The sequence below is a fragment of the Triticum aestivum genome, chromosome 6B (assembly GCF_018294505.1).
Source record: "Triticum aestivum cultivar Chinese Spring chromosome 6B, IWGSC CS RefSeq v2.1, whole genome shotgun sequence".
NCBI lineage: Eukaryota > Viridiplantae > Streptophyta > Magnoliopsida > Poales > Poaceae > Triticum > Triticum aestivum.
The window spans coordinates 683,953,705-683,966,944 of NC_057810.1; the positions used below are offsets into that span (position 1 = coordinate 683,953,705).

A 13,240-nucleotide genomic window follows, 5' to 3' on the forward strand; every position below is an offset into this window, starting at 1 on the left:
ATCATCGTCATTATGTATATGTATATTGTGGATTTTGAGTTAATTAAACTAGTCAAGTGATAACCTGGAACAAGAGCTCTTTTTTCTTCTCAATCAACAGCGATTTCCTGGTATGGTTGTTGTTTACTTTGTGTTCCCTTGCTGAACTCAAAGAAAATTACCGGATTTTTTTAGAGGACCTGGATCCTTATGAATTCCTAAGATTTGCACTTTATCTATCAGTCAATTAGTCCCAAGGCAAAGCAGCAAAGAATCCAACGCCTCGGACTGTTTAACGTGTGCACAACTCAATGTTGTAATCACGTCTAGCGTGTGCCGTTGTTTACCAGAAAAAAATAGTAGGTCTGCAATTCTTAACAATGCTGCTTCGCCTACCACAAAACCAAATCCCAAACCACTCGCATGATGTGAAGATCCTATTGCTAATAATTCGACAACCTCAGAAGGAAAGCAAAAAAAAGGCAGCAAACGAACGAACCAGATGATCTCGTCATCATTGCGTTAATAAACTTTAGCATATACTCCCTTCGTCCCAGACTTAATTTTGTGCTAACTTTGCACTAAAATTAGTACAAAGTTGAGTCACTTATTTTGGAACGGGGGATTATTAGTTTAGATAAATGACTCAACTGAGGGAGATTTCGGCATCATCACATTCATAAACTTTTGTCTGTCTTGCACAAGTTCAGATGGATTATGTGAGGACTGAAGAGTAACCTCACAAAGCATATTAGGACCAAGTTCTTCTGTACACATGAGCTACAACAGTTGGACGAGGTGAGAATTTACTAAGTCATCTTGCTGATATGGTCACTAAATCATTACTAATATCATCCTTCGAGAGATGCGTGTGTGAAATCGGTATGTTGGTACTTACGGAGATGCAACGTTCAGTAGAACTTCACAAACTCATCGTTAGAATCTCGATTCTGATGATCAAGTACTCAACTTGATGGTTTAGTGGATTGTACTCTTTTTTCTTTGAGTGAGTTTTTTTTATGTTTCTCACACGAGGTTTTTGACGAGACAACTCGTGCAATACAACAATTGTATACTACGCGCTTTGTCTTCATTTTTCTCCGTTGGGTTTTTTAGGGTTGTAAGGCATAGATATACGAATAATTATCTAAGAGTGAGTGTTGGAAAATTAGGCCCACCTATGGTGTGGCGGTGGAGGTCTACGCAAGGCGCATGTCCTAACCCCTCCCGATTCCACTTTCTACTCTCTTTTCATGCGATTGGTTTCACATTTAGGACTGTATAACCGAACCATTTCCCAGCCCTCTCACACACTATGCATTTCTGACCGTCCGATGTCATCATCTGGTCATCTCTGGTCGTTAGTGTTGGGCTAAGTCCCTCCACATGGAGGTGTGTTGGCAGCCCAACATCAACCCATAAGTCCAACACATGTCAGCTGTTGATCTTTACTGCATCCAACGCTTGAGATCGAGCGCTTCTAAGGGAAGTGAGGCAAGGAGAAAACCCTAGCCACTCCACCCCTGCTGGTGGTGGATGCCATTCGTGAGAGTGTGAGAGAGAACACACAAGAGAAACCACAGCCTGAGAGAGGAGGAAGAAGAAGAAGCAGAGGTTCTGTCCAGATTTGCTGCATCTGACTAGACAGTGTTCAAGCTGGTGGTTGGAGGTCAAATGTGCTTGGATCGACCCCAAATTTGGTGAGCTCATTTCTTACTTTGAGTACTTTGATCTACTTAGCTGGTTTGAGGATTGGGTCAGTGGAGCGTCATATTTGAGAGTGGTTTTGTCAGCTCTGACTGCTGTAATTTCAGAACAGAGTAGTTTTGGGAGACGAAATGTTTGGGTAGGCAAACGATGCCCGATTGAGCTGAAATTATAAGGGGATCTCAGGAACTTGTGTGTCTACTTGTCTGTCAAATTTGGTGATGTTTGGTTTAACGGTTTAAGAGCAGTTTGCAAAACACTGAAGGGTACAGAAGCTGTGTAAACTTTGCTTTGCTGAAATCTTGCCTCTTGTGGTTGTTGTTGCTGTTGCCGGTTGACAACGTGGAGTGTGTGTTGTAAATCTCTCTAAAGGTTCTAGAGAAGACTTTGTACTCATCATTCTCATAGTGAAGTTGTGTGGACCGGTCGGTCCATAGCAGTGGTTTTTTACTCCTCAAGTTGAAGAGGTTTTTCCACGTTAAATCATGTGCCACATGTGCATGTTGTTTGTGTTATTCCGCTGCTTACTTGTTGGTTGAAGTTGTCCTCAAAGTTCATCACAAGGAGAGGGGACTGTATAGTGTGCATATTTTTCGTGCGGTGAATTTGTGTAGCGCATTGTTGATGTCCAATCCCAACAGTTAGGTCAATGTAGCATCCCGTAAAACTGGCCAACTGTCCTATAGGACTGCTTGGCTGAATTGAAGGCCTCTGGTTGATCGGGTTGGCCTGCGGCTGATTGGGCCTTTTACCTACACGAAGCCATCTACTTGAGAGAACAAAGAAATGTCAAGTAAGACAGACCAAACGATCTGAGTGACAAGCGGAAGCAGTAATCCGGCTGTTCAGTGCGAGCGGCGTCCGGCGGCGCCCGCTGCGACATAGCTCGCCAGTTGCAGGACTTGTAGAATCAGCGTCCTTAGGCGTGCCACCGTCCAAGACGACCGTCGTGCTTATGCATTCCCTCCATGTCGGCCCTGCGTTCCCTTGCTGGTACAACTCGCCCCTCTTTTATTCCAGATGCTTACAGTTTTGAGGGAGGTCCCGCATCCTGATTCTAGTTTGACAACTCTGTCGTCCATGCATTTGAGAGCCAGGTCTCACATCTTGATTCCAGTTCCAAGGCCCGGGCGTACATGTATTTGATAGCTGCCCACATGGTGGAAGGGATAAGGACAATGGGTAAGGTAAATCGCAAAACTCCGCCCACCAGATTTCAGTCCATGACATAGGCTAATAACGTTGATTCAGAATTTGACAATGATCAAGTGTTAGTTATCCTCCGGTTTTATTAATTTTTGCAGTGGTTGTGTTCGCCCTGGGTTCCGCTTCACACTGTGGCTTGTTGCCCTGCGACTGGCAGGCGTTCATGTTTCCCTTCCCCTTTCATTTCAACTCTTAAGTGTTTTTGGTATAAGGTACTGTGGTTGTGTTCCTACTTCACAACACTAATTTTCAGGTCAGTTAAGTAAATATATTTTTATATAATGTGCAGATCCAGTTTCGCATATGGGGATTCTTATGTGGATATTAATTTTCAGTATTGCTGGCTGTATTACCTTTTCTATCCATACATTCATCCAATTTCAAAGCAGCACAGGCACACAGTCCAAGCTTAGGAATGAAGCTTAGTGTTCTTGACGTGTGCATTCTCCTTCATCCATGGACAAAGGTGGACATGGTAATTCAGCCAACTTTCTTCCTTATTTGGTATGGGTTAGTCATGTATGATAACTAGATTTGGATACCATTTATGACATTATTGTTGGTGTCATCGCCACACACAGGAGGCAACCTCACGGGCATGGGTTCAAGCAAAGGCCAGAGTTGTGGTTACTCTTTCAACACGGAATCCATCGATGTAAGGTTATGCTTCCCAAGCCTCAATCAACACATGTCTCCCGTCAATGGTGGCCTACTCATTGGACATTATGCAAGTATTAGGTTTTGTCGATCTTCTCTATACTTTAGTCAAAACTTTCTTCCATTCATTTTAGTTCTAGAACCATGAACAAATGATCTGCAATGGGCAACAAATATACCATATCACTCCCTTTCGTATATTTTGTCCTTGTCCAATCAAATATAATGGCCATTAAAGGATTTTGGTTATACTTTGTCTTAAAAATAATGCAAATTTAAAGAGTCATGCTCTTCTTGTTTGAATTGGTCATAAGGGACTCCCAAACTAAATTGATGTTTTATGCTTGATTCTAAATAGCTTCCTTAGTTGCTCAAAGTAATAAATTCCTATACTACAATAGTACAATTTAGAAATGAAAATCATATTCTATTTAGACTGCATTATTTTATCATTTTGCCGAGTCAAGCCGAAGATAACCCAAAAGGCTCTATGCATAGTTTTGGTTTACATCGAACTATTTTGTTCAAATACTTTCTTCCAAAATTTCAAGAAAATGCCAGAAAGGTTTTCTCAACGGTTACAAGAAACAAGGTTATGACTGTGGACCATCCACCAGCTGAGATTTGGACCCCTTGCTTTATGATTTCAGTTCCTTTCTTTTGGTTTGAGAATGATAAGTGCTACAGGAACATGTCAGTGAGATTCATCGTATGTTTTGCACACGTCACAGGACACATGATGGTGAGATTCATATTATGTTTTGCACTTTTGACACAAAATTGGTCTGTCTTCATACGTTGAGATAGGTTCTATAATACTATGTGTCTTCCGACAAGTTAATTCGTCTTGAGAGATGGTTGTTTGAAGGGTGCATCTGCGATACTGCTCCCTTTAGCGATGTTATTTGAATCTCTCATGCAAATCATCGAAAAAAAATGTTCACGCCATTTTTCAATTATTATGCAATGGTGTTTACTTATTTATTTTTATGTTGCCTGTGTGAAATTCTAGATATTTTTTTTGCATTTGTGGCCTGGTTTTTCTTTCAAATTACTATTGCCATTTATAGAGCAACTACTTTGGAAAATATCCATCATACTTCACCTCCGGCTACTCCCTCCGTCTAGGTGTGTAAGTCATCTTACGAAAACCAAATAATCCCAAAACACTTAGGCGCGGTGCATCCCTCCTTCCATCTATATAGGGCCTAATGCGTTTTTTGAGGCTAACATTGACCAAATATTAGAGCAATAATATATGACATGCAACTTACACAAAGCACACCTTTAAATTCGTGTGTGAAAGGAGTTTTCAATGGTATAATTTTCACATTATGCATGTCATGTACTATTAATCATGCCAATAGTCAAAGGCGGTCTTAAAAAATGCATTAGGCCCTATATAGATGGAAGGAGGGAGTAACTCGTTTCTTTTTCTTTTACATATCAACCAATAAGAAATTAGGGGTATGCATGCTTTTAATGACTTGAGACTATCAACCACGACATGCAGTGGTTAGTTCATTGCATGTAATACTATTAATTAGCAAATAAACATTAATTTCTCTCGTTTTCCCCTCCTGCTTGGTCACGGTGCACAATCTAAGATGACTTACTCACCTAGACGGAGGGAGTACATTGTTTCTTGTAAATTTGCAATTCCCTTTACCTTCCTCCGTTCCAAAATAATTGAACTTTATACTAGCTTTTTTTTTGCGGGAAACTTTATACTAGCTTTAATAAAAAGTTATATTAAATTTGAGACACTTATTATTTTAAAAGGGAGAAAGTAGTTTGTTAATCCGACCCATCGTCAGGAGTTGCGGAACAGAAGACAATGCGAATAAATAATTTGCCAAGTCCCAAATTAAATTAGCACACAACAATGGACCTAGAATCTCGTTTTCGCACGACACGACACGACACGACACCTACCCTCCGTTGATCATCGCCCAACGCTGACCGACCGGGAAGCCGGTCCTCCTCCTCCCCCTCCTCTCTCCGTCTACCGTGATCCGTGTCCCCAGATTCGTCCGCCATCCGGTCTCATCTCTCCTCCTCCCCCCTCTCCCCTGCTCTCCGTCCCCGAGCTCCCACGCGCCCCCCACCCGACCAGCCCCGGCCGTCCCGCTCGTCTCTCCAGTCCGCGACCCCGGCGGCCGCCCCCACTCCGTCCCCGACCCTGCGGCGGCGCGTCCCGGCGTCCCAAGGTGGGGATTATATTTCCTTCTTCCCTATCTGTTTCCTTGGCAGCTCCCTGATCCAATCGATCCATCAGGGCTCGACTAACTTCTTCCAGCGCCTCTTCAGCGCGGGAGATCTACCAGCGTCGGCGGAGGGGCGTAGGTGCAGGCGTGCAGCCCAAGTCCGCACCCGGCTCTAGGTTTCTGCTAATCTTCTTCCACCTGTGATACGCGCTCCGGGGCTAGGAGCACTCGTTGCCGGCTGCCTCGTGCTCGGAATGGCGGATGGGGACTCGTCCGACTTCACCTTCTGCAAGGCATGTTCCTTCCTTCCTTCCATGTGTTGCTTGTCCATTTAAACATTTACATGTTGCTGTGTATGAAGATGCTGACATCTGACAGGTCTTGTCTTGCTGGGCCTGTGGAATTGCTTGTGTTACATTAGGGATGCGAAGTTATTTGTGTTACCTCTGATAATGTGCATTAGTGTAGATGCGTAGGTGATATTCAGTAATTCAGATGATAACAGAAGGAGTAAAGTGTTCATAAATGAACAATTTAGTAAATGGAAATCCAAGAGGAAAGTAGTAGAGAACAACAAATCAAGTCAGCAGAGTATTCAGTTATTCACTCTGTGTGATAACACTGTTCTTATTTCTCTGTCTGTTTGATAAGTGCTCATAGTGGGGGCTTGAATGCATTATACATGTGTTGTGTAATCATCTCCAAGGTCCAAACATATGGTTTGCCCAGTCCATTGTGGGTTACTTTCTTCCCTGCTTTTGTTTGTGATAGATCTGGTCTGAAGTTTTGACACCTCAGTGGCTCCAGTGTGGCAGACATATAGAGATTTTACCATCTTCGACCTGTCGAGTGCGTTTAATTGCTTGGTGTCATTTTGCTCAAGTGCTCTTTGCCTACTGTGACCGAGGATCAAATCCTATGGCATGCATTGTTGTTGTTGTTGCTCTTTGCGTACTGTAGTTATATAATTATATAATTGACATGTTCTGCTCTGAATTATTGAAATGAGTTCTAGTGGCTTGGCATAGAAATTAGTTGATGTCAATATATTGTTGCTTGTTTCTCACTTGTTTGATATTCAATGTTTATTTTTGCTCTCTAGGTTGACTATGCTGAAAATGATGGTCGTTTGGACTCCCCTAATTCCATCGCTGTGGCAAGTATGACACTGGAGGATGTTGCCGGTGATGGTGAGACTAAGAAGGTTCAGGATGACAAGCAAACAGTCAATCCAGTTACTGATGAAAAATCTAGTTCCATATCTAGTCGCACCAATGGTGTATCGCTTCGAGAGTCCAATATAAAAGAACCAGTTGTACCAACCAGTAGTGGAGAGTCTGTGCAGTCAAATGTGTCAGCTCAACCAAAACCTTTAAAGAAATCTGCTGTACGTGCAAAGGTTCCTTTTGAGAAGGGCTTTAGCCCAATGGACTGGCTTAAGCTGACTCGTACACATCCAGATCTGGCAGGTAAATTATGCAAGACATTAGCTGGTACTGTTTTTTGATCATCAATGTCTCCTGTTTTTCTTGGATGGTTTGATGCTACTCCCTCCGTTCCTAAATATAAGTCTTTTTAGAGATTTCAATAAGGACTACATACGGATGTATATAGACATATTTTAGAGTGTAGATTCACTTTTTGTTCCGTATGTAGTCCGCATTGTAATCTCTTACTTACTTACTAAGCCTTTTGTCCCAAACAAGTTGGGGTAGGCTAGATATGAAACCCTTTCACGAGGACTTCCCAGGAGGTCACCCATCCTAGTACTACTCTCGCCCTATGTTTTAAGGCGGTAAGGTGAGGCGAGGCGAGGCGCTGGGGGGGGGGGGGGGGGGGGGCTCACTGCCTAAGCGCTAAGGCATAAGGCGAGGCGACGCCTTAGAGACTTGTAAGCAACAGAATTAAGTAGAATTTGGTAGGCATTAGGCAACTAGGCATACAGCCATACACCGCCGGAGAGGTGCTGCTTGCTTGTTGTTCTGGAGAGGATGGAGAATCTGCCGGAGAGGAGGGGAGGAGGATCTGCCGGAGAGGAGGGGGAAGCTGCCAGAGAGGAGGGGGAGAAGCTGCTGTAGAGGAGGGGGAGAAGCTCAGATCCAGCCTGGGGGTGGGGGGAAACTGAAAATGGTTACAGGTCTCTTTCTCTCTCCCTCTAGTACCTGTTGGTGCCAAAACAGACTTTCCCGCCCTTTCCTTCCCTCCCAGTTATCTGTTTCCCGCCTAAACCACCCAGCTCTGTCTAAGGCGTCCTTATTTGCCTAAGGCAGGCAGAGTGGCGCCTAGGCGGACGCCTTGGACGCCTTATGGACTAAGGCGGACGCCTTAGGCACACATGTAAGGCAAGGCCGGCGCCTTGTCTCCTGGGGGCGCCCTGACGCCCAGGCGTCGCCTAAGCGACGCCTTAGGGACGCCTTAAAAACAGAGCTCTCGCCCAAATGGGTTTCATACCCAAAGGACTGGCTAGTTTTTACGTTGGCTCGCCAAGCCTATCACAACCCTTAGATATGAAACCCTTTCACGAGGACTTCCCAGGAGGTCACCCATCCTTGTACTACTCTCGCTCAAATGGGTTTCATACCCATGGGACTGGCTAGTTGTTACGTTGGCTCGCCAAGCCTATCACAACCCTCCTCCTTTACCCGGGCTTGGGACCGGCTATGCCTAGAAGACATAGGCAACAGACTTATATTTAGAAATGGAGGGAGTACTTAGTAATTAATGATTAATAAAGTTAAATGATATAATCCCATAATTGAATTTTTGTTATTGCTTACCAATGACATTTCCTTTGTGCCAGCTGAGATTTATTTTGGGGTCTAGCTGTACTGTGTGGCATTTGTCACAGTGTGATATATCTCATGTGAATTAGATCATTGGAAACTTTGAATTTTACTGCTCAATGTAGTTTTATTCAAACTAGGTTAAAGTGTTCCAGTGATTATTTCATTATTTATTGGTCAAAGTGGGTTCTTAGTTTATAGTTTTACACTTTTACTCATGGATATATGAAAAGTTAGATGGAACGATCTTCTAGAGATTTATTCTTACATAAGTTGGCCCCTTAATTTTGTGATATAAACAAGACAAGCTGGTATATCAGAAAAGGCAGAAATGTTACATCCTGCGGAAGTAACTGGTGATACTGTTTTTTGCTTCCTGTGTCATCTCGAAATATGCATTGTTTGACTACAATTTGGTGACATTGAGAAAGACCAGGACTTGTGCTAAATGTGTGTGATGCTGCTTGAAATGATGAATATAAATGGCGAGATGAGGGTATTAAAAAGCTTAAATGGACGCAATATATTTCACATGAATTAGATCGTTGCAAACTTTGAATTTTACTGCTCAATGTAGTTTTATTCAAGTTAGGTGAAAGTGTCTCAGTGATTTTTTGTTGGTCAAAGTGTGTCTTTAGTTTATAGTTTTACACCTGTACTCATCGATATATGAACCCAATTCAGATTTAGTGGAATGGTCTTATTATAGAAATCTATTCTGACATAAGTTGGTCCCTTCATTTTGTGGTATAAACAAGACAAGATTATACATCAGAAAGGGTAGAAATGTTATAGCCTGCATAGGTAACTGGCCATACTGTTTTTGCTTCTTGTCTCATTTCTTATTGCATTGTTTAACTACAATATTGGTGTGATGCTCCTTGAAATGATGAATATATAAATAGTCAGCTAAGGATATTAAAAATCTGAATGGGTGCCCAAATCCATATTGGATGCATTTTTTGTTGTATTGACTGGATGTGAAGTTATAACTTGTGAACAATCATAACTTGAGTGGGAAATAATGCTGGTTGCCGTTGCGCTCTTATTTAGTTTTGTTTATCAGTTCCTGATTTTGTTTTCCTCCGTTTTTTCGGCCCTACTTTCACGTGTTCTCTTCTCAGTTGGTCATATTTGTGTAGTGCTGTTGCTTTTCTTTTCTCTGATGTTCCTGTTTCTGTAGGGCTTAGGGGACAGTCAAACCGGAGGCTAATTTCTTTGGAAGAAGTTAAGCAGCATAAAACTGGAGATTGTATTTGGACAGTTTTGAAAGGCCGTGTGTACAATATTGGTCCCTACATGAAATTTCATCCTGGAGGTAACTTGTAAACTTTCAGCCTTGTGCAGGTTTTGGTTCTGTTTGAAGTATCAAACCTAATATCCAGTCCTTAGTATTTTCTGTTGGCTGTGAATTTAATTGCGCATTTGCAGGAGTTGATATGCTTATGAAAGGTGCTGGAAAAGACTGCACTGCTTTGTTCAGTATCCTTTTGATAGTATTATTATTGACGTCACAGTTAAATTGAAAAAAGCTTGCCGCTTTTTGTAGACTGATGCAAGAACATAACATGCTTTAACATGTAGTAATAGCAACACACGGCGAACTTTATAGCTGGTGATATGAACAACATGATGATTGTGATTGTTAACTATCGTAGTTGTATGAAAAGGATTTGTGTGCATATATTATGCGAATTTTGATATGATTCCTTGACTTCCTCAAGATAAATACCATGCCTGGGTGAATGCAGAGTTCCTCTTGGAGAAATGCCTCGTGGGATACCTGGATCCCAATGAGTAGATCACGCTCTAGCTGGTTCTCAGGGTCGGGTACAGTTTGGTCGCCTGGAGATGATCTGAAGAATGTAAACAACGCGCTGATGCAGTATAGTGGAGATAGGTTGATCAACATTTTCTACAGAAAATAGATGAATAAACAAATTTGATGATGATGCTCCTCGCAAAACAAATTGTTATCACGGGTTGCTGTATAAAGAAGGTACTCCCTCTAGGCAGCTCTAGTACAATTTTACTAAAGTTGTACTATAGTTGCGTCAATTAATTTGGATCGGAGGGAGTACTACATGTTGGGTATCTGTGTTGCTGGGCGGTCTTATTTCAGAAAGGGCATAAAAATGGAGCTTCTGTTTTTATTGTTTGAAGGAGAAAGGCAAAGAAAGAGGAAACAGTGTAGTAGCATTCGAGCAGGAACAAATACTGACATACTACATGATCACAAGAAAAATAATAGAACACATAGAATTTTTTGTTCTTGTATTTCATTTTACATGCATCTTAACGCTACATCCAAATTAACCCTTGGCAAGACCCAACTTATAGCCTAGGGGTTGTTCACTTTAATACTAAGCCTTATACTTTCTAGTCTGAGTTTATTAGGCCCTTTTGTATTTCAGGGTCCTAGGTAAATAGGAAGTTGATCATGGTCCCTACATATATTCAAGTAAATTACTACCGCCTTTCTGGTTTATTAGGCCCGCGCGTATCCTAGATCGATGATTTGCTCAACATAATACAAGTTATATATAGTAGGAAAATTGCCCGTGCGTTGCAACGGGAGATGCAGGATTAAAAGACTATCATGATGGCGAAAATGGTCAAAGAACAAAAAACATTAAATTTTTAACACATCTACATATATGCGCATTAAGCTTTTTCAGAGATTTTTTTAAGATTTTAACACATTCACACTATTGCATACACATTACCACATCTAGATATATACATCAGCGATAGTAGCATGACATTTACATGTATATCACATCTATACATTAGCGGCAGTAGTATGACATAGCAGCTAGCTACTACAAAATTACAGTAGCATTGTGCCACCAATTTGTTTTGTTCATGTATTCATAGATGGCGATGTCCATATGGAGAAAGCAAAAGTGCAAACTATGAATTTTTTTGAAACGGAGGCAAAAGCTTTGGCTCATCCATTAATTAAGAGGGAAAAGAGTTTGTTACAAGTCACACAATACACGGCATGAGATCACTCTCGCAAAATAAGAGACCCTAATTTTTTTGCACCGGCGATGACCCAAAGGTTAGCCTCAGAATCGATGGAGTCAAGCAATGTAGGTGGAGGGGCGCTCTTGTGCTTGAAGACCCTTGCGTTTCGCTCATTCCAGACGGTCCACGTAACAAGCATGGCGAGGGACGCCTTGGCTTGGCGGTTTGGCGTGCCATTGTTGCAAGTACTTGCCCACCAAGCCTCAACCGAGTCGAAGAGGGGCCAACCATTGGTGTCAAGACCGTGAATGTGGTATTTGTCAATGATCAAGGACCAAAGCCTTCGTGTGTAGCGGCATTTGAAGAAGAGATGAGACCCACATTCCTGCACTCTCTTGCAAAGAGGGCAGAGATCACAGTTGGGCCACCCGCGTTTGGCCAATCTATCGGCGGTCCAAATTCTGTCTTGCAACGCCAGCCAAGCGAAGAACTTGACTTTTGAGGGGGCCCAAGCCTTCCAAACCATTTTATCCAAAGGTGTGAGAACCATCCCTAGGAATTGCGCCTTGTAAGCAGATGCCGCCGAGTAGGTCCCACTAGCCGTGTGCTTCCATACAATGTCATCCTCGGTGAGTTCATCAAGTTGGACCTCGTGCAAAAGCGCCCAAAGAGTGAAGAACTGCGTTATGTGCTCCACGGAGATGTTGGTGGGGGGTTTGATCTTGTGGATCCATGCATTGTGTGAGAGGGCCTCCCGCACCTTCCAATTCTTTCTCTTTGACGCTTCGTGAGTGAGCGGGGCAATGTCTTTTGGCTTGCGCCCAAGGAGCCAAGGTGAGTCCCAAAAGGGGTCTTCGCACCGTTGCCAATGGTGATAGTGGTGGATGCATAGAAAAAATTTAAGTCCTCCTCGTCACATGGGTTTCCCATCCCCACCCACATCTTGGTGGGCTCCTTCCATTCATACCATGGCCATCGCAACCGGAGGGCCCGTGTAAACTTGTTGGTGTTAAGGACCCCAAGTCCCCCATATTGAAGTGGCCGGCAAACAATCTCCCAGTTCACCTTGCATTTCGCTCCCGTCGTCTTGTCCGAACCGGACCAAAGGAAAGCTCTCTGAAGTTTGTTGACTTTGAGCAAGATGGTTGGCGGAATAACTAGCGGTGTGGCGGGGTAGACCACTTGGGAGGTGATCACGGACTTGACAAGAGTCGTTCTTCCGATGGTGGTGATGTTTTTTCCCTCATAAGTTGTTAGCTTGCTTGCAGCCTTGTCCACTAGAAACTGAAGATCCACCAACTTTAGTTGCCAAACTGAGAGAGGAAGCCCCAAGTAGCGCAGAGGGAAGGAAGTCCTAACAGCCGGTAACCTCTGGGTCAGGCAGCCCAGATCGAGGTGATTGCAGCGGATGGGCACAAAAGAGCTCTTGTGGAAGTTAGTGCACAGCCCCGTGACCTCACCGAAGCCCCTCAAAATGTCTGCAAGGTTGTCAACGTCACTTTTGATCGGAGCCAAGAAGACAGCCGCATCATCCGCATAGAGGGAGGTCCTCATCATGGCTCCCCTACCCCTTATTTTATGTAGAATCCCTTTTCTCGTAGCCACATCAAGAATTCTTTGGAGAGGATCAATGGCGATGACGAAAAGCAGCGGGGATACGGGGTCCCCTTGCCGGAGGCCCTGCCCATGTTTAATTGGCTCGCCGGCAATACCATTGAGGATGATCCTCGA

The 13,240-nt window shown here is 43.2% G+C and overlaps 1 protein-coding gene across 2 annotated transcripts; it reads left to right on the plus strand.

Annotated features, from left to right (window-relative positions):
* Window positions 1–5,469: 5,469 nt before the first annotated feature.
* Window positions 5,470–10,689, plus strand: LOC123139224 (cytochrome b5 domain-containing protein RLF). Of its 2 annotated transcripts, none has more exons than XM_044559025.1 (6): window positions 5,470–5,759; window positions 5,860–6,049; window positions 6,859–7,225; window positions 9,723–9,857; window positions 9,971–10,021; window positions 10,264–10,689. In XM_044559025.1, exons 2-6 carry the CDS (start codon window positions 6,011–6,013, stop codon window positions 10,338–10,340), a joined length of 669 nt encoding a protein of 222 aa, XP_044414960.1. In that variant the 5' UTR covers window positions 5,470–5,759; window positions 5,860–6,010; the 3' UTR covers window positions 10,341–10,689. The 2 variants fall into 2 exon arrangements, with proteins under 2 accessions (XP_044414960.1, XP_044414961.1); XM_044559026.1 differs by having other exon boundaries at window positions 5,508–5,759; window positions 5,828–6,049.
* Window positions 10,690–13,240: the final 2,551 nt, after the last annotated feature.